The sequence below is a fragment of the Electrophorus electricus genome, chromosome 3 (assembly GCF_041902795.1).
Source record: "Electrophorus electricus isolate QZ-2024a chromosome 3, ASM4190279v1, whole genome shotgun sequence".
NCBI classification, from domain to species: domain Eukaryota; kingdom Metazoa; phylum Chordata; class Actinopteri; order Gymnotiformes; family Gymnotidae; genus Electrophorus; species Electrophorus electricus.
In genome coordinates, this window is record NC_137499.1 from 36585978 (window position 1) to 36606990 (window position 21013).

The 21013-nt window shown below is 45.5% G+C and overlaps 1 protein-coding gene across 4 annotated transcripts in view; it reads left to right on the forward strand.

Moving 5' to 3' along the window:
• Nucleotides 1-21013, forward strand: part of rab11fip4a (RAB11 family interacting protein 4 (class II) a) — a 46241-nt gene that overhangs the window by 16315 nt on the left and 8913 nt on the right. For 2 of the 4 annotated variants that reach the window (XM_035524650.2, XM_081711353.1), the window contains 5 exons: nucleotides 15035-15237; nucleotides 15694-15861; nucleotides 16342-16476; nucleotides 18251-18286; nucleotides 19038-19137. In XM_035524650.2, coding sequence (XP_035380543.1) covers nucleotides 15035-15237; nucleotides 15694-15861; nucleotides 16342-16476; nucleotides 18251-18286; nucleotides 19038-19137 — 642 coding nt within the window. Of the gene's footprint in view, nucleotides 1-7659; nucleotides 8250-13076; nucleotides 13441-15034; nucleotides 15238-15693; nucleotides 15862-16341; nucleotides 16477-18250; nucleotides 18287-19037; nucleotides 19138-21013 lie in introns of those variants that run through there. The other 2 variants (XM_081711352.1, XM_081711354.1) reach the window with 2 other exon arrangements.

Genomic DNA, 21013 nt, shown 5'->3' on the forward strand with positions numbered 1-21013 from the left:
TAAAATCTTAATTCAGTTCTCTGGGGTTTTTTTTTATTGTTCAGTACTGATGAAAATCTGTTCACTGTTGACTGGTCAGACTGCTGGCTTACTAGTGGGTGATCTGTGGGTGTGTGTCTGTGTGGAAAGGTTCAGCTCTTCAGCACTAGCACTACCGTTACTGTTGCGTGAACATAGACTGATAGTGGGCTTTGGCTGACCTCACTTTATCGTGTGTGTGTGTGTGTGTGTGTCAGAGACAGAGGGAGAGACAGACAGACAGAAGGGGAGAGAGAGAGAGAGAGAGAGAGAGAGAAAGCCTTGGCTATCTTAGAATGGTTTGAGTATAAGGTTGTGTATGTGGCTGTGCTAGTTAGGAGTTGACAGCTTAGTGGAATTAGGCAGGGGTCTTACTCAGGCTGGGTAATCCCTCGCCCTCGGTCACCCTCGCTAAGCCCAGGCAGGTTCGGGTCAGATAGTCGTGGTGAAGCAGCTCAGGCTCAACCTATGAAATGCACGCCAAGGTAGGCTGCCCTCACGTGCACTCCGGGAGAGTTCACTGTCAGTCCAGGTGAGATCCAGATGGCTTTAATGTCATGTTACCCGGAGTTTTGTTTATTATCCAGCAATTGTCAGTACATACCAGTCAAATTCTAGTACAACATAATTCTACAATCGTGAGCAAACGCTCACTGAAAGGATGCATTCCTGCCTGATAATGTGGGGGTTGTGTGCATTCCTGCCTGATAACGTGGGGGTCATGGCTCGAAAGTAACCGCTTGGTGTTCAGAAGCATGTATGAACATTTACAGTCTATCAGAAAAGAAGAGATTAGTGTCGACTTGTTTCTTATGTTTGCCATTTATGTAATTTGTCGATTCATGTAATTGCCAACTCATAAAACTGTTTAACACTAAATAGCGATGTTAAATAAGAACAGGAGCTCTTTACATCGGCAGGAGTGGCTTTAGCACCTGAACTGTACACCTGTGTTTGCTCTACAGATTCAAAAGAATTGCCAGCATTTAAAGACATTTGCATACCAGTATATTACTTTTCCCAGCATGCCTGAGGGAGCTGAAACTACTCCTGCGTTTTCATAAGTGGTGTAATATAAATCCATCTACAGTTTCCTCCAAACCGAGATCCATCAGCTTCCATCAGATTACTGGTACTTTATAGTTGCCTTATGAACCATGCGCATCATGACTTAAAACTAGGATAATCACAACACGTGAACAGGACGCCATAGGGGGTGGACGAGGAGGGAACACTGTGTGTTTGGCTCTGGTGTCACCTGCCTCTCACTCATTGTGAGCCAGGACTATGCGCGTGAAGTGGACGTGGAGTCTTCTTGCTAGGCAGCTGCGGTGAGTGGGAAACGGGCAGGCTGAGTGCATCCTGAACTGGGACGACTGATCCAAGCGGAGACGAATGCTCGCTAGGCTCTGAGCATTTGTGTGGGTGGGTGGTTGCGTGCATCCATGCTGATGGATAGGGCAGAAAACTGCTGTAGACACCACATGCTTCTCTATCCACCAGCCTCTTACTGCATTTACAGCTACATTCAGAGTTTCACTGCAGTTACACACACAAGCGTATCATCCCTCCTTAGCCCATGGTATTCTGGCAAATCCTTTTTATTTTCCCTTTAACTTTAACTTTTTCCTTTGTCTGAAACACACACACACACACACACACACACACACACACACACACACACACACAGCTCCGAAAAAAAAGAGAGACCACTCCAATTTGTTCTTAAATCAGCATCTCTACATGTACAGCAGCCCTTCCATTCACAAACACTTGATCCGTTGAATTTCTTCACATACACACCTCATTCTAATTAATGAGATGCTGAATAGGTGATCAGCTTAACAAAATCCTGTTCTAACGAGCAACAGTATAAAAACCTCTGCTGCTGTCATCACTGTTCTCGTTATAGAACCAGCTGGATGGGAAAAGCAGTGCTAGGACTACCCAAAAAGTAACTGTAGTCAAAATACAGCTACAGACCATGCCAAGAGAGTTGAAAAGAAGGGTTCAATTGTAGCTTTACTGGCAGAGGGATACAGAGAAGCAATCTGACGCTCAATCTTGAAAATTTCAAAAACTACGGTTCATAAGAACAAGGTCAAGCAGCAAACACATGCTCCAAACTGGCAGAGGTCAAAAACGACTCTCTACCGACCGCGATGATCCATCTCATTCGAATGTCACTTTAACCGTAAGATGACGTCAAGTGACCCACAAAAAGAATGGCATGCAGCAGCTGGGATGAATCGCACAGCGAGGACGGTTTGAAACAGGCTTCTGGAGGCAGGGCTGAAGACGTGCAAAGCTAGAAAAAAGGCCTTCATCAATGAGAAGCAAAGAGGAGCCAGACTGCAGTTTGCGAAAGACCATAAGGATTGGAGCGTAGAGGACTGGAGTAAGGTCATCTTCTCTGATGAGTCCAGTTTTCAGCTTTGTCCAGCACCTGCTCGTGTAATGGTTGGTGTTCCCCAACTCTGGGTTGTTTTTTTTTTCCAACAGGACAATGCTCCATGTCACACAGCCAGGTCAATCAAAGTGTGGATGAGGGACCACCAGATCAAGACCCTATCATGGCCAGCCCAATCTCCAGACCTGAACCCCACTGAAAACCTCTGGAATGTGATCAAGAGGAAGATGGATGGTCGCAAGCCATCAAACAAAGCCGAGCTCCTAGAATTTCTGTGCCAGGAGGGGCGTAAAATTACCCAACAGCAATGTGAAAGACTGGTGGAAAGCATGCCAAGATGCATGAAAGCTGTGATTTAAAAATCAGGGTTATTCCACCAAATATTGATTTCTCGACTCATCCTAAGTTGGAATATTAGTACTGTGTCGTTTGTAAAGGAATATGAGCTTGTTTTCTTTGCTTTATTTGTGGTCTGAAATTTCTCATAAAAAAACATGCTCTAAAACACAATATTTTTATCTGGAATTTGGAAGAAATGTTGCCAGTAGTTTATAGAATAAAACAAATCACATACCCATCATTTATAAAACTAGAGAAACTGATAATTTTGTAGTGGTGTCTTTATTTTTTGATAGATAGATAGAGAGGTGCTTTATTGTAAAAGAGAGCATAACAAGACAAAACCTTACAGACTGATATAAAATACATGTCAGTAAATATATTTCACACGATACACAGAGAGATAATAAATGTGAAGTCTGCAGACCTGCACTGTCGCAGTGGTGGTCAACTGACTAGATATAAAGTGTTAAAGGGCAATGTGACCACTTTCTTATATGTACAAATGTTTATATATAGCAGCCATACACATATACACGGTACATATACATTCCTGTACGTATGAGTGAGCTTAATTACCAACTATATACATAATATACTCCACTACATCACATTATGACAATGGACCACAGGGTTAATAGTAAACAGTGCACGGGGTACCTTGATCTGCTATGCAGTCAGAGTGATAGACGGGTTTGAGAATGGGCACTTTATTATTTAAGTAACAAATGTATTGTATTTATCTTTTACTATCAGCGTCTGCTCCCGTCCGCCCCCTGCTGGGAAGACTTGAAGATTAGAAGGCTCTGGGGTCAAAAGATCCCCCAGGTCTGTCCATTGAGCACCTGTGTGACAGAACTTAGCCTTCTTATCCATGATGCATCTGTGCTGTGCATAGGGTGTCTGCCATTCTCCATGATGGAGAGTTTGCTGTTGGCTCTGTCATGCATACACACTGGTCCTTAGTAAGTGATCTCTGCTGTCACTGAATGTGTGAAATTTGGCTTAGCTTTAGCCACTAATCTAGCTACATGACTGTAAAGTGTGTGTGCGCACATGGTATTGGATGAGCAGGAGAACAAATGGGCCTCTCTGCTCTAATCACCATGTGAGATTCACGTCCATGTCTGCTCTAAGCTCGTCTTTTCTCTACACATTCTCTCTGTGTGATGGGTTCTCTGATTATTGGCCACATCCTCCCTCAACCCCAGTGGGCCTGAATGTCAGTTCAGCGTGTGTGTGTTCAGACTCTAGCACGCACTCTCCGTCCTTCTTTTTGGCTTAGTAAGTCTTTTTGAAACATCCCAAAGCCAATATTAGAATGCGAATGTTTTCTGTATGTGAGGTGAGCGTGTGTGTGTTGTTAGGTGTTTGTGGGGGTTTGTGTCTGGAGGCTGAGAGCTCCTTAGCAGAGTTACGGATTGGCGCAGGGGCTATAGGGGCGGATCGATCTTCCTGACTTGTTCTAGACAGTTGAAGCTCTGGGGCTGAGAGACTTGTTCCAGCACTGCGCAGATCATGAGAAACGGCTGTTGTTGAGAAATGGTTCAGAGTAAATGACGGTTCTTTCTGTCTTCTGGACATATATTCCAATTCAGGTCTTACTCCAAGATCACATCTCTGAGGCTGGCGGACACAGAAAGGCCAGTTTTACTTGTGTGTACCAGGGTCGGACTGTAGCCCCTCAGTAGTCGCTTGCTCACTGCTGACCTTCCTCTGTGGCAGGGTTACAAGCAAGTCCAGAGTTGGAGCTGTTCCTTTGTTTCTACGTTTTTGCTAAGTTGTGTCGAAAATAATTGACATAAATAAAACATGTCTAAGTACGCAGAGGTTTTCTACAACACAAAGCTACTGTCAGTCTCAGGCTGTTGGCCCGAACTTCTGACTGGAGATTCTAGAACTTGTCTTTGAAGCCGCGTCTCCTTATTATATATTATTATAGTGCCGACAGCATTGAGACGCAGTAAACCAAAAACACATCGCAGCGTAGCAGGGTTTCAACAGCCAACGGCATCGAGATACAGTAAACCAAACGCAGTGTAGCCTGGATTCAGCAGTATAATAATGAAATGTCATACAAGCTCACATCAGCTGAAGTCGTGTAACAGACCTCCTGTGGTTTCGGCTTATACCCCCGTGTTTGAAGGCAGTGGCTGGCAGCTGTTGGAGTAAAGGCTCCATTTCTGAGCCTGCGATTGACTGCAACTCCGCTAGCAGACCTGCGGCGCTGAGTGGAGACAGTCATTTGTATGCACACTGGGCTCAAACTGCCAGTTTTATTCTTACCCACAATTCCCTCTGTCTCGCTATCTTTCTCTCTCTCACACACACACTTCCATTCCCATTTCTCTGGCCGCTGCATGAGCCTTTTGTTACGTGTGTGTATTCAATATCAGCTTTGGGTCGGTAAATTAGCTTTTTAGCAATTTCTCTGTTGATTTGTTTGGATTTGTGTCTCCCTCACTTAAATAAAAGGCTCTCTCATAATCTTATTAGGTATTCCTCATCTTACTCTGCCCAATTACAGATTGTTGCTGGGTTTAGTGTTTGACACACTGTGATGCACCCGTTCTCGGTATCAGGCAGTAAGAACGGTGTGGGTGGGTGGGTGGAGGCTCTCTGGGGCGTAAGTCTAGTGTTCAATAGTCAGCAGATGGCATTTGATACAAGGCCATTATATCAGTATACTGTGGTACGATGTGTTGTTACATTGCTAGTTCTTGTACCCGTCAGCTGCTGGGTTGTCTCCTCCAGGCTGCTTTCACAGTGAAAACATTAGTGGGGTCTCTCATGGTAGTGCAGGTGGTGCAGGGTGCTAGTAACACTAAAGTCATGGGTTACGTAAGTCACCCAAGGCGAAAAGCGTCTGCCAAATGTGACAAATGTAAATGTGTGTGGGAGTCTGTTAAATGTAAACTGCAGGACGTGTGCTGAAATAACAAACATCTCTGCGTGGCTCTGGGTTTTCTGTCACTTTTCAAAGCTGCAGTTCCATTTACAGTTTTATCACACCTTTACCAGTTCCCTCAGAAATGAAATGAAATGAAATGGAAAGCTGTGAGATCCTGACTCCCGTTTTTAATATGCTTTTGCTGGTCATTCTCGTTTTCGAACATCAAAAACTGAAATCCTGAAGTCCTGAAGTGATTGTTTCATCTAAAATTCAGTCCTGAAGTCCTGAAGAGATTGTTTAAATGTGGCATTAGTTGAATCGAGGTTCACTGGGCCAGGCAGTGTGGTGGGTGGAGGGTCTCTCCATCAGTGCAGCATCAGGACCACAGCAGCAGGGTTTTTTCCAGCAGACCCGTGAGAACAATTGTGGCCAACTCCATCGCACTTCTCATCCCCTCTCTCCCTCCCTCGCTCTCTCTCCCTCCTTCCCCTCTCTCTTTGTATCCCCCTCTCTCCTACCCTCCTCTCTCTGCTGTTCTTCTCCCTCTCTCCAATTCTCTTCTTTCCCACTCTCCCTCTCTCTCTCTCTCTCTCCCACCCTACATCCTTTTGAAATTAATTTGAATCAATTTTATCGTTGTATTTTCACATTTGGAAAGCACTTTGAATGGTCTGCTGTGTAAATCAGATTGTCTAGTCTTGCCTCTCTGCAGCTCTCCTCTCTCCTGTGCCTTCTCTATGTACAACTCTATGTACAACTCTATGTACAACTCTTTCGCTTCCCCTAAGGCTTGCAGCCATGTTGCAGAGAGACTGTGGGTGGGTGTGTTTCTGCAGTACTGTGTATCCTGGAACATGGAAAAGTGGGGCAGCACTGATACAGTGTGAGAGGTGAAAAGACACACACTCACACCCTCACACACTCACTCACCCACACACACACTCACTCACACACACACACACACACACTCATACCCACACACACCCACACACTCACACACACACACGCGCACACACACACATACACACACACACCCACACCCCCCCACCACACACACACACACACCCCTCTCTCTCTCGCTCTTATTATGTGTCTCTCTGTTTCATTCCAGGGATATCTTTCTGCTGTAATAGTTCTGAAACGGACAAATCTGATTCACTAGAGAAAATGTTATTGTTTTAGGCATACTAATAAAGAATAGTTGTCATTTCACCTATATTTTAATAATGAACCATAGTTCTTAGCAAAATTATCATTAAAAAAAACCCCATGAACATGAGACAGAGTGGCAGGGTTCCCTTCATCATGTAATCCCAGCTAGTCCAGGTGTAATGGACTGTGAACGGAATTTCATCCATGGTAATAATGAGTAACACAGTCGCAAGACAGTGGTAGATGTAGAGAGAAAAGGGAAGAGTGTGTGTGTGTGTGTGTGTGTGTGTGTGTGTGTGTAGAAATAGTGTGTTTTTTGAAAGAGGAACAACATGGGTCTTGAAAGAGAGAGAAATGGAAACAAAGAGAAATAATGAGAGCATCAGAGAGACAGGAGGAGCGAGGAGGAGCGAGCAGGTGGAGGAGTTTTAGGGGATGCCTATAGATGTGTGTGTGTGTGTGTGTGTGTGTGTGTGTGTGTGAGAGAGAGAGCTCCTGCAGGGTTTTGCTGCAGGAGAATATGAATGACACTTTAGAACCACTTACTCTCTTGGCATTTCTTGTCCGAGTGTTCACTGGTTGTTTTTACACACACACACACACACACATACATCCTTTCCAGCACTTTTTTGTTCCTTTAGTAGATCATGGTTTGACACCCTGTATGAAGTGTGAAGTGATTGCATGTCATTCCTGTCTGGCTTGTGACAATGTGTGTGTGTGTGTGTTGCAGTGGCACAACACTCTCACATACTCTGCCTGATGTCACTGCTAGGGGATGGCCCAGCTGAATAGTTGCCTAGCAACAGCAGAGATAGAGCAAGCGAGCAGAGCCAGGGAGGCGGTGTGCCGGGAGGAGTGGCCAACAGCTAACAACTGTTGCCAAATCCACACGGCCCCTGTGCGTGTTGGTGTGCGTGCGTGCACTTGAACGTACCTGGTAGAAGTGCACGAGCGCTGGAGCAGTGCACGTGTGTGCACGTGCGTCTTTGTGTAAGCGGGACTCTGAGGGGAGCGAGGAGCTCAGTCTGGCTGAGAATATGAGCTGCGGAGACGCCGCACGTTGGGAAGCAGAAGCCGTGCGGACGTCTCCGCCTGTCTGAGCGAGAACAGCCTCCCTCGCAGGCTTGCTTGACGTGCACCTGTTGAAGCGAGGAGGAGCGCGGGTGGAGCGTGCGGGCGGAGGAGGCCACCGGGTGCTGGATGTCTGCGGCTGATGGAGGCGTAGCCAACGTGGGCAGGGAGGAGAGAGGAGACACGGAGCCTGCTCCCCTCAACAGGGAGGAGAGAGGGGACACGGAGCCTGCTCCCCTCAACAGGGAGGAGAGAGGGGACACGGAGCCTGCTCCCCTCAACAGGGAGGAGAGAGGAGACACGGAGCCTGCTCCCCTCAACAGGGAGGAGAGAGGAGACACGGAGCCTGCTCCCCTCAACAGGGTAAGAGCAGAGGAGGCTGCCCTGAGATCGGGGGAGAGTGAGAGAGAGAGAGGGAGAGAGAGAGAGAGAGAGAGAGGGAGTGGGCCTGTAGTCGAGTGAGTCTCCATTGTTATAGCCCACGATGTGTGTGTGTGTGTGTATATGTGTGTGTGTGTGAGTGTATGTGTGAGTGTGTGTGTATATTTGTGTGTGTGTGTGTATATTTGTGTGTGTGTGAGTGTATGTGTGAGTATATTTGTGTGTGAGTATATTTGTGTGTGAGTATATTTGTGTGTGTATATATGTGTGAGTGTATGTGTGTGTGAGTGTATGTGTGTGTGAGTGTATGTGTGTGTGAGTGTATGTGTGTGTGAGTGTATGTGTGTGTGAGTGTATATGTGTGTGTGTGTGTATATGTGTGTGTGTGTGTATATGTGTGTGTGTGTGTGTGTGTGTGTGTGTGTGTGTGTGTATATTTGTGTGAGTGTGTGTGTGACTGTGAGTGTATGTGTGAGTGTGTGAGTGTATGTGTGTGTGTGTTTGTATATATGTGTGTGTGAGTGTATGTGTGTGTGTGTGTGTGTGTGAGTGTGTGTGTGTGTTCATGTTGTGAGAGCTATCTCTCTTTCGGCTCTTTCCTGTCTGTACTGCTGTGAACTGTGGCAGGCAAAAATCTCCCACTGTGCTCTGCTCCTGTCTCTCCCTGTCTCTCCCGCTACCGACACCTCTGTCATGAGTGAATTCTTGGGAATTCTGCGGAACTCCATCACACACAACCCTGCTGCTTTATACCTGTTTACATAGCTGAGCTGGTGAAGTGTAGCGTTCAAAGGTTTATTGTCTAGAGACTTTACCTTTGGGGAGGAGCAGGTTTTATTTCCCTTTATACTGAAACCGAATGGTTTGGCTGAAAGAAGACGGAGGAGTAAATGTGGCTGAGAAGCTCGAAGCTCTGCTCTGGAATTCAGTCCTTTCCAGTCTAACTCCATCACACCTGCAGCGTCTTGAATTGCTTTAGTCTGTGTGGATTGTCTGGTAATTCATTGCAGGGGAAAGAGGTCACGCCATTGAAATGATAATGACCCAGTCTCTCTCTCTGTGGGTGGGGGCATGTGGGATCTCATCACCATTACTGAACAGCTGGTGAACCTGTTGTGTGAATTTCCTTCTGCATGTCTTGATACTTTAAAACAGAAAGTGTTACCCATTTCCCAGCTTGCACTCTGGTTATTTGGATGGTTGATAATAATTACAAAAACAGTCCAGTAGGGGGCAGCAGACAGAGTATGTAGCGTCCTGCTCTCCTTAGCCTAGAACACCAGCCAAAGTATCTGGTGTAAAGTAAGTGTTTAGAATAGACTAACGGTAGAGTGAGCTGGTGATGGTGTTATGTCTTTGAGAGGGGGTGGGGCTCTCTGTTGGGGGTGAGGCAATGCTATGGAGTTTTGCATACAGCTGACATTTAAAATGGAGTGTGTCTGTCTGCGTGTGTGGGTGTTTTTATCTCTGTGGGAACCACACAGATCGGGACATTTGGCATTTTTACCTTGTGGTCCACATTGGTTACAAGTGCTTTTGGGGTTAAGGATAGATGTAGGTGTAGATTTAATTCCAGTAACCATTATGTCAGTTAAAGGTCCCTACAAAGATGGGTGTGTGTGTGTGTGTGTGTGTGTGTGTGTGTGTGTGTGTGTGTGTTGGTCTTTGTGTGTTGGCATGTGTGCTATTTGTAAAGCACTTTGAGGTGCTTCTTGTATGAAATTTGATATATAACTATAATAATAATAATAATAATAATAATATTATGTGTTTGCTTGTATGTATTGATTCTCTTAGGTTCTTGCTTTCTAAGCGTCAGGAATAGCTATGCTGTAATATTCCAGTTTTTTGAAAACTGGGGGGCGGTCTTTAGGATTGCAATCTGCCACCCGTCCTGTAGGGGCTGTAAGCCTCTGGGTGCAAGTGGCATTGGCCACTGTAGAGGGTACAGTGCCCGGCTCCATTCTGCAACAAGCAGTCTCTCTTTATTCGTGTCCTTTCGTGTGCTGTTTTGTGTGCCCTCGTGTGCTCATTGTGTACACGTGCGACTTCCTTATTACATCTCCAGGCTGCTGAGCCGCTGTTGTGCTCCGCTTTGCTGTGTCAGCTCCGGTTATTGCATGGCTAGCGAATAGCCCATGCGAGACTAGCTGCGTTGTCATCTCCATCCTGTTTGAGGTGAAGGGTAATGCGGTGAGCCCTGGGAGCTGTGTGGCAGTGCTGTGGATTGGACAGGAGGTTAATTGCTCTGTGGGTGTGGTGTCAGAGAGAGAGCCCGTTCACTTGGTCTGCTCAGAGCGCCAGTTGCTTTGCCTTTGGCTGATGAGTTTTTATGTCACTGCACAGCAGAAAGCCAAGTGTCAAATGAATACCTACCTAATTAATACCTACTGGCTGTACGTGCAGCTGCACGTAGACGAGTGAGGGTTAATTCAGTGCTGTAGGGGTAGGTGTTTAATGCAGCTCGAATCAGTTTTATAGTTCTCGTCAAATACCTCCAGACATCAGAAGAAATTCCCTCAGTCCAAACCTGCACCCTCTCCCCAAAGCCCCTCCCTCCCAACCCTACTTTCTTCTCAGTGCAAGTAGTCCGGCATTATTAGCAACTCCAAAAAGCCAATGTGTAACTCCCCTAGTGCCAGTAAGTCAAGTATAAGAGCTGTAGAGATGTTGGGTTTGGAGTTGGGAGGTTCTTCAGTAAAAGTTTGTCATGGATCTAGTGGGGCTTTATTCGTTAGATGCCATGAAAGATGCTTGACTGGTAGCACAGGCAACAGCACTAGCTGAAGGAAGAGGCGTGTTGCGTGTTGTGCGTTATGTTCCAACTGTTAGTACTGGGAGTATGTGTGTGTACGTGGTGGGGGGGGTAGAGAGGTTGTGTGTATTGGGCTACATGTGTCCGTGTGTAGAGCTGTGTGTGTTTGTGTGTGTTACGCTAGTAGTGTGTGTTTTGGGTTGCGGGTGTGGGGGTGTGGTTTGTAGTGTGAGTGGTGTGGGTGTTTTCTTATTCCAGAATTGTTAACTAATTCAGTTTAAATGCTCTTATGCTCTTTAAAATCTGCGCGCGCGCACGCACACACACACACACACACACACACACACACACACACACACACACGCACAGTGTGCACTCTTACTGCGTCTTCCTGGACGTCACAGACAGGAGCGTGTGCATTATTTATGGATGTGAGACTGGAGCTATTCTGCAGGTGCAGTAATACCAGCCTCAGAACGACGGGCACACGGCGCATTACTCACACACCCTTGTCCTCACACGCACATTACGATCTCTCGTGAGTGTTCTCTCGGATTTTATTGCTTTCTCTCTGCCCGAGGATGAAGGCTTTATTCATTGTGGTGGCACCAAAGAAAAGAGCGGCGTTAAAATGTTCAGAACATAAAGATCTCATGCAAATACAGAAATCCTAGACCGCAGCACAGACCTCATTTTGGATGCTGATCAGAAGTGTGTTTAGCAAGACGCTCACAGCACCCCGTTACGTCTCCAGAAGCCCGTGGCATCGTTCTGAGCTGGTGCATCGTGCAGAGGCACTCAGTTCGTGTTCAGTGGAAGACGCTGACAGCCTCATTTTGGAGAATGCTGAGCTTTATGTCTCCAGAGCCTATTAGTATAGCAGATGTACTATACTTCATATACTATGCAGTAGCATTGAGGGTCGCATATTTACAATCAGAAAAGGTGTTTAAAATGTCTGACAGAGCAGAGGGAGGTGTACAGAGGTGTACAGAGCAGAGACAGAAGAGTTCTCCAAAGTTTTATATACTGTTCATCCCAAGATACTCTGCATAAAGACATGCACAAGACTCTGGATTTGACACACTACCATAGGATGTCTCGTTACACATCTAGTACCTCCACTACGGGTGGCACACAAGGTCACACACACACACACACACTCACTCACACATGCATGTCAAAGTGCTCTGAAAAATGTTTGTGTCTGTGCACAAATGAATACTGCTGTATGCTCTCTGAACGTCACTGTTATACATGGAATGCACTCTCTGAGCTCAGGATTCAGAAGGGAATACACTCTCTGAGCTCAGGATTCTGAGGGAATACATTCTCTGAGCTCCAGATTCAGAGGGGATACACTCTCTGAGCTCCGGATTCAGAGGGGATACACACTCTGAGCTCCGGATTCAGAGGGGATACACTCGCTGAGCTCCGGATTCAGAGGGGATACACTCGCTGAGCTCCGGATTCAGAGGGGATACACTCGCTGAGCTCCGGATTCAGAGGGGATACACTCGCTGAGCTCCGGATTCAGAGGGGATACACTCGCTGAGCTCTGGATTCAGAGGGGATACACTCGCTGAGCTCCGGATTCAGAGGGGATACACTCGCTGAGCTCCGGATTCAGAGGGGATACACTCGCTGAGCTCCGGATTCTGAGGGGATACACTCTCTGGGCTCCGGATTCTGAGGGGATACACTCTCTGGGCTCCGGATTCTGAGGGGATACACTCTCTGAGCTCCGGATTCTGAAGGGATACACTCTCTGAGCTCCGGATTCAGAGAGGATATACTGTCTGTGTAACTATTCAATGCTAACAGCACAGTATCATTCAGATGTTTAGTGCTTTGGCAAGAGACGCTGAAAAACTTGGCAGACATGAAAAAGTCAACAAAGAGAAAGACTCAGAGATTTAGAGAGAGAAACAGAACAGAAGGGAAGCCAGTATATTGACCTCTGTTCAGTATGGGCATCTTGTACACGGTTACTAAAGTTATTTACTAAAGGTAGCTGTAGAGTCAGTAGAGTAGTGCAGTGTGGCTGTGTGTGAATTAGTCTTAAATGCACTCAGACACTTCATCTTGAATGTAAAAATTCTTCACTTCTTGACTAACCTCTCCTGAGATTTACAGCACCGATACAGAAGTTGTGCTTTGGTCCAAAAGCGTGGTGTTGTGAGAGCTATTCCAAGAGGTGCTCTGCCCTCCCTCCGCACTCGGTCTAATGTTAGATGTGATAATTTATTGGGGTGTGTGTTTCTGTTTGTGTACTTGTGCTCCAGATGGGTGTGAACGCTAGCGAAGTGCCGTAACTCACAGATCCAATGAAGCCCACTATAAATATCTCCACAAGAGCTCTCTGTGCACACACAGAAGAGACAAGACTGAGACTAGACAAACCATTGTTTAAACATGGTAGGAAAGTGATAAAAATATGGACATTTACACACACGCGCACGCACACACACACACACACACACACAAAGCCTTTGAAAAATTCCACCTCCCTGATTAATATTCTGCAGTGTCTTTGTGAATAAAGGTTTGGCTGAGACCTGTTATGTTGTTACCATATAAGTGTGATATGAATTTTAGATGGATAAGCAAATGACTATTTGGCGTGTCATCATGGTGTGGGATGGCTTAAGGGAGCATGTCTCCGCTGGAGCACGTCCGCGTGAAAGCAGTCTGTGAGAAACTGTTCCATGTGAGACTGGTCTGTGTGAGAAAACTCGTAAAGCCCAACAACACAGGCTCTTATTTGCATCGCTAACTGTGAGACTTTTAGGTTGTGGTCCACTGTGCTGAGAGAGAGAGAGAGAGAGAGAGAGAGAGACTGAGAGAGAGAGAGAGAGAGACTGAGAGAGAGAGAGAGAGACAGAGAGAGAGACAGAGAGAGAGAGAGAGAGACAGAGAGAGAGAGAGACTGAGAGAGAGAGAGAGAGAGACTGAGAGAGAGAGAGAGAGACAGAGAGAGAGACAGAGAGAGAGAGAGAGAGACAGAGAGAGAGAGAGAGAGACAGAGAGAGAGAGAGACTGAGAGAGAGAGAGAGAGAGACTGAGAGAGAGAGAGAGAGACAGAGAGAGAGACAGAGAGAGAGAGAGAGAGAGAGAGAGAGACAGAGAGAGAGAGAGAGAGAGAGAGAGAGACAGAGAGAGAGATATATTCTTCTCACATTGTCAGTACTTCAGTGCAGTGCCCTTCACTACTTCTCTTTGTGCAGTAGGACCACTGGTCTCAATGCTGGTATGACCTTTGACCCATCTTCTTTAGTGTCTCCCCAGTAGCCTGGTGGAGTTGCTCTACTGGTCAGGCAGTGATCCCGTAAATGACCCTCCACTCTCCCTTAGCAGACCACCCACTGAGGAGTTCACACGCTACTTCTCTTCGTCTGACAACCCTAGATAGTTTCTTAATGCAGAATTTGCTTTGCTCTTCTTTTTGTTGGTTATAAAGCACATATCACAATAACTGTGTGAATTCTCTATCACCGAAGACCACATTGCTACACAGCTTTGTGTTAGAACGCACTTAGGTAAAGCCAAGTGTCTGTGCAGCTCTGCAGACAACCACTGTACATATCCATTCACTGCATGCCGAGTGACTTGCATGTACGTCAGTATGACTGTTTGATATGTGTCCTCCGCCTGAGTTCTGTAGGCGCAGTGTAGGAATTCAAGCCCTTACACCAATGTATATTAGCTGTGTTACAGCAGGGAATGTACTGTGTGTGGCCCTCTGGACCTCTTCTTTGGGCCCAGTGTGTTTTAGGGACTGCTAACGTTCTTTTGGTAAATTATTTGATACTGAGTGTAGGTATCTGTGTGTGTGTTAAGTGATATTGTTTGTGTTTACTTTTCTTGAGTGTGTGTAGTAATTAATACTGAGTATGTGTGTTCATACTCAGGGTATCTGTTAAGTGATCTGTTAATGTACAGAGTCTGTCTGTTAATTGATACTGAGTGAATTGATTTAACTTAATTGATACTGAGTCTGTGTTCATTGCAGCAGGTGGAGGCAGACCCGGCTCCACCCATCATCATGTGTACCCAGCCATACCCAGAGTGCCCACTGTACCCGGACGAGGAGCTGGGACGCCGAGACGCCCTGGAATCCGACATGGACAGCGGAGCCCCGTCGGAGGCCTCTGATGGGGGACGCCATGACGATAAAGAGGAAGCACTCGGAGGGCTCTTCCTCCCTGGAAACAAGTCAGTATCCCGAGGGGCTTTCCTATGACAGTCTGATGATGGTCAGTGTAGAATATCCCAGGAGCTGGGATTTAATCTGTCAGTCTGATGATGGTTAGAATATATTAGCCCAAGGCAAGGAAAGACAAGTTTATCTGTACAGACAGTGGCAGTTCAGAGTGCTTCACATATAACGTAGAAGAATAATTGTGGTTGTTGCGTCCTAGGGGCAGCGTTTAATCTGTCATGGTAATAGTCAGGTTAATATATCTCGCTAGTCTAATAGGAGTGAGTGTAACGTGTCAGGCAACTTTACATAAGAGTGCTGATCTGGGTTCAGCTTTCCTTTAACCAGGTAGTGGCAGATATTACAATATACCAGATAAAAGCTGATTGTAGGTTGGCCATGGAAATGCCCTTCTGTTGGGTATAAACCCCAGTGTGGGTCAACAGCTCTGATAGGGTTCTTCCACGCAGTTCCTGCCAGCTGGTCCCTTCGGGTGCTGCGTCCGTGATCTCGGCTGAAGAGCAGTTTGAAGACTACGGAGAGGGCGAAGATGTGGACTTCACACCATGCAGCCCCTGCCCTGACGATGACACTCGCACCAATGGTTTCTCAGACCTGGGCTCCTCTCTGCCCTCCAGGTTGGTGCACAAGCTCGCACACAGACTGACCAGGTTTCTCATATTAGCCCACCAGCGTACAGGAGAGCACACACGCCAGCACGCGCCGGATCAGTGTCGCATGTTGTAAGTGCTGCTGGGCGTTGTATAGTGAAGCCCGTGTCTTTGGTGAATAGTATACAGATTAACTGATTAACTGATAAACGCAAACTCCTAGTCTGAGACAGCTGTGCAGTCACAGTCTGTACAGACTTTCTTGTGTTCTGTTTTCATGTTTCTTTCGCATATTGTTCTAAATCTGTTCAAAAAGTGAAAAATGGTAATTACACACATGTATGATGTCTGCGGTGGGACTCTGGTCACTAGTGCTTGGACACTGTCCTTGTGCATGTGCACGTTTGTGTGTGTGTGTGCGCGTGCGCGTGTGTGTGTGTGCGCACGTGTGTGTGTGTGCGCATTCATACGTGTCATTGTTGCCTCTGATTGCTGTGTGGTGTGTAGTGCTGGTCAGACCCCTCAGAAGATCAGGCACCTGTACTACAGTGAGCTGCTTGATGTTTACTGCTCTCAGTGCTGCAAGAAGGTCAACCTCCTTAACGACCTGGAGGCTCGACTCAAGAACCTGAAGGCCAACAGGTGAGTGTCACCTGGGAACACTCACCCCACCCCCAGTAACGTGCAGTCACATGGGCTCTTCTGAGATGCTTTGTCTTCATGTTTCATGTCTTCATGTCTTCCACTGGGCCTCGTGTAATTCTTATGCTGAATGTGTGTAATAATTCCTACTGATCAGGAAACACACAGCCTTAGTCAGGTTTTAGCACGCATGGCCAGTGGCATGTGTTTAAGCCATCTCTAATGAAGGCACTTCAGACGTAAACTTTTAAAGGCCGTGTGGTGTATGGTGTGTGGTGACCCTTCACTGGTCATCAGAAGACTTAACCAACTGGGTACTGAAAGGAACATACGATATTGTATTTACATTTCTGCCCGGTTACAAACAAATAGGTAAAAATGACACATCAGTCCCTGCGTTATCTCTGATCTGGAACAGTGACAGTCAGGCAGATCATTCCAGAGCACGAACTTTCTATAATAATTAACACTGATTAATTATGAGCAAAAATAATATGTGAATGAAAACATAAAAGTAACACTGCTACCACAATAGACGCGCTCGGCAGGAGATGAGAAATTCAATTTGAACTTCTCCGATGTTTTTTTCAGTTGGAGGAACCAAGCCAGGCTGAGCTGGTGGGGTTTTATGAGCTGCTCTGTGTTCTGCTAAACCGTGATCACGCAGGAAGTGGCAGGGGTCACGTGCAGAGCCGAGGGCTCTGGTGTGTTCTCCTCTCTGGGTGGTTAGGCCAGACAAAGACTTGAGAAAAAAAGCCTGTGCCCCTCGGCCATTAATCTTCCACACACTATTGGCCAGAACATCTACAGCACACACATCATCTTAATGCTGGAGTTCAAACCCACCCCCCACCCCCATGTGAAAATGACATGTTTTACAGATAGGGCACATTCTGAACTGTAAGGGATTAAGGGGTGTAGAGGTTTATCTATGGTTCCTGTAGTTTTGTCTCATTCATTACCCAGATTACAAGATTCTACAGCTCCTCTAGTAGGCTGGCTAACCTGGTCGATGCAGTACTAACAGAGATGGAAGTAGGACAGTGATCAGAGCATTACAGAAAAGCTAGAAACACCCAGGCCATCATAGTGTACTAGGGCTATGAACTGGAGTCCTCTGTAGTGTACTGGGGCTCTGAACTGGACTTCTCTGTAGATATTCCAACTGCCCTGATTATCTGTGTAATCCCCAGTGCATCATGGGAGGATAACCACAAGAGACAACATAAGACCTACAGCCTCTCTCATTTATGTAGTGTGTGTGTGTGTGTGTGTGTGTGTGTGTGTGTGTGAATGAAGACTGAAGTGTATTTTTTTGTTTTTGTTGAACAGCAAGCCAATGTAAACTCGTTGCCATGGCAGCTGTGCCCACCCCCATTAACAGGAGAGCTGTTGTTGGTATTACCTTATGCAGTTTAGTCAGAGTGTTGCTGTATGGCTTCTGTTAAAGGAGCGGGCAGTACATTTACAAACTACAATAAATGTAATTGTCATTCAAATTATTATTAGTGAAAGTTAATGTTTAGTTTTGAACAAGAAAACAAATGTGGGTTTGTGGGTGAGACTACATATATGTCAGTCAGTTAATACTAAAGAAAGTGTTTTCTCACCACAGACTTTCTCTTTGATGAGCAGAGTTGGAAATATATACCTCTTTGCTAACCCTTCTGAGGGACTCCCAGAGAGACTCGTTTAAAGTGTTTTCCTCCTTCTGGTGCTTGGCTGTCTATTCCTCATGACACGGTTGTGTTCCTTCTCTGTCCTCCTTTTTCAGCCCAAACAGAAAGATCTCCAGCACTGCCTTTGGCCGGTAAGTCCCTCCACATCAGTGTTGCAGCAGACACACTGCAGGTCTGCCAGACCTGATAATAGCCAGGGAAAGTCCTGTTTTTTTAACAGGCTTGGTTGGCAAAGTGGCAGTCACAGCTAAATCTTCTCCAAAAAGGTTTATTTTAATAACACATTGGCTTAAAGTGTCTTCACATCCTAAGAGGCATTCATTAAAATAATTGAAAGAACAATTTATGTCATGTCTGTCTTTGTAGCAGCTAAAACGTTTAACATGGTCCCACTGTATTAAGCGCTACAAAGAGGCTCTTCTTGCCTGACAGTTATTTACATGTATAAAGGCAGTCTTAACCCTAAGTGTGCATATGTTTGGATGGAGAGACGCGGGTGGAAGGTTTGGGTTAATGGCACGATATTCAAGGCCATGTGTCGACTCCATCTGTGACTGTGTCCAGCTATAACATCAATTACTGCAGCTTTAATACGTTGTGTGAGAGAGTAATAAGTTGTCTGGACCCAACAGAATCAGAGTCTGTCACTTCCTTTAGAAATCAGATATGTAGTTTTCTCTAAAATGGCTGGTCTCTAAGAAGTAGTAACCCTGGGCAGTAAGTGAAGCCTCTCTGGCTGTGTGCCTGTGTCTGTGACACTGAGTATCTGCGTTTCTCTGGCTCTGAGTGTCTGTGTCTCTCTGGCTCTGAGCGTCCGTGTGTCTCTCTGGCTCTGAGTGTCTGTGTCTCTCTGGCTCTGAGTGTCTGTGTCTCTCTTCACAGGCAGCTGTTCCACCCCAGTAACTTCAGCAGCAGCCAGGGCAGCACAGAAGACCTGTTCCGTGACAGTATCGACTCCTGTGACGTCGACATCACCGAGAAGGTACGCCGAGACACACACGGCTTACGTTAACAATCAGAATCCCTTTATTCATCAGTATTTCTCAGGTGGAGGAGTTTGCTTTGGCCTGGTGAAAACTGCTGCACCAAGTATAATGCTGGCAGTACATGAATGCAAGGCAAAGCAGGGACACAACAAAACAGTTTACACTCATTTCTTTGTGACATTATGGAAAAATATACAAGGTGCAGGGATAAACAACACGTTTTAAACATGATGTGATGGTTTTGGTTTCAAGCAGCTTGAAATCACTGACGTAAGTGATTTCTAGGGTGGAAGGGATCTGCAGATGTTCTGACATTCTTAGAGAGCTGTAAATACTTAGACCTGTACATTCTTAGAGAGCTGTAAATACTCAGACCTGTACATTCTTAGAGAACTGTAAATACTTAGACCTGTACATTCTTAGAGAGCTGTAAATACAGACCTGTACATTCTTAGAGAGCTGTAAATACTTACAGACCTGTACATTCTTAGAGAGCTGTAAATACTTACAGACCTGTACATTCTTAGAGAGCCGTGAATACTTACAGACCTGTACATTCTTAGAGAGCCGTGAATACTTAGACCTGTACATTCTTAGAGAGCTGTAAATACTCAGACCTGTACATTCTTAGAGAACTGTAAATACTCAGACCTGTACATTCTTAGAGAACTGTAAATACTTAGACCTGTACATTCTTAGAGAGCTGTAAATACTTACAGACCTGTACATTCTTAGAGCTGTAAATACTTACAGACCTGTACATTCTTAGAGAGCCGTGAATACTTACAGACCTGTACATTCTTAGAGAGCCGTGAATACTTACAGACCTGTACATTCTTAGAGAGCCGTGAATACTTAGACCTGTACATTCTTAGAGCTGTAAATACTCAGACCTGTACATTCTTAGAGAACTGTAAATACTTAGACCTGTACATTCTTAGAGAACTGTAAATACTTACAGACCTGTACATTCTTAGAGAACTGTAAATACTTACAGACCTGCACATTCTTAGAGAGCTGTAAATACTTACAGACCTGCACATTCTTAGAGAGCTGTGAATACTTAGACCTGTATATTCTTAGAGAGCCGTGAATACTTACAGACCTGTACATTCTTAGATAGCCGTAAATACTTACAGACCTGTACATTCTTAGAGAACTGTAAATACTTACAGACCTGCACATTCTTAGAGAGCTGTAAATACTTACAGACCTGCACATTCTTAGAGAGCTGTGAATACTTAGACCTGTATATTCTTAGAGAGCCGTGAATACTTACAGACCTGTACATTCTTAGATAGCCGTAAATACTTACAGACCTGTACATTCTTAGAGAGCCGTGAATACTTACAGACCTGTACATTCTTAGAGAGCCGTGAATACTTACAGACCTGTACATTCTTAGAGAGCCGTGAATACTTAGACCTGTACATTCTTAGAGAGCCGTGAATACTTACAGACCTGTACATTCTTAGATAGCCGTAAATACTTACAGACCTGCACATTCTTAGAGAGCTGTGAATACTTAGACCTGTATATTCTTAGAGAGCCGTGAATACTTACAGACCTGTACATTCTTAGATAGCCGTAAATACTTACAGACCTGTACATTCTTAGAGAGCCGTGAATACTTACAGACCTGTACATTCTTAGAGAGCCGTGAATACTTACAGACCTGTACATTCTTAGAGAGCCGTGAATACTTAGACCTGTACATTCTTAGAGAGCCGTGAATACTTACAGACCTGTACATTCTTAGATAGCCGTAAATACTTACAGACCTGTACATTCTTAGAGACTTGTATACACTTAGAACTTGTACATGCTTAGAGACCAGTGTATCAGAGACAGAAAAAGCAAGCATAGCTGGTT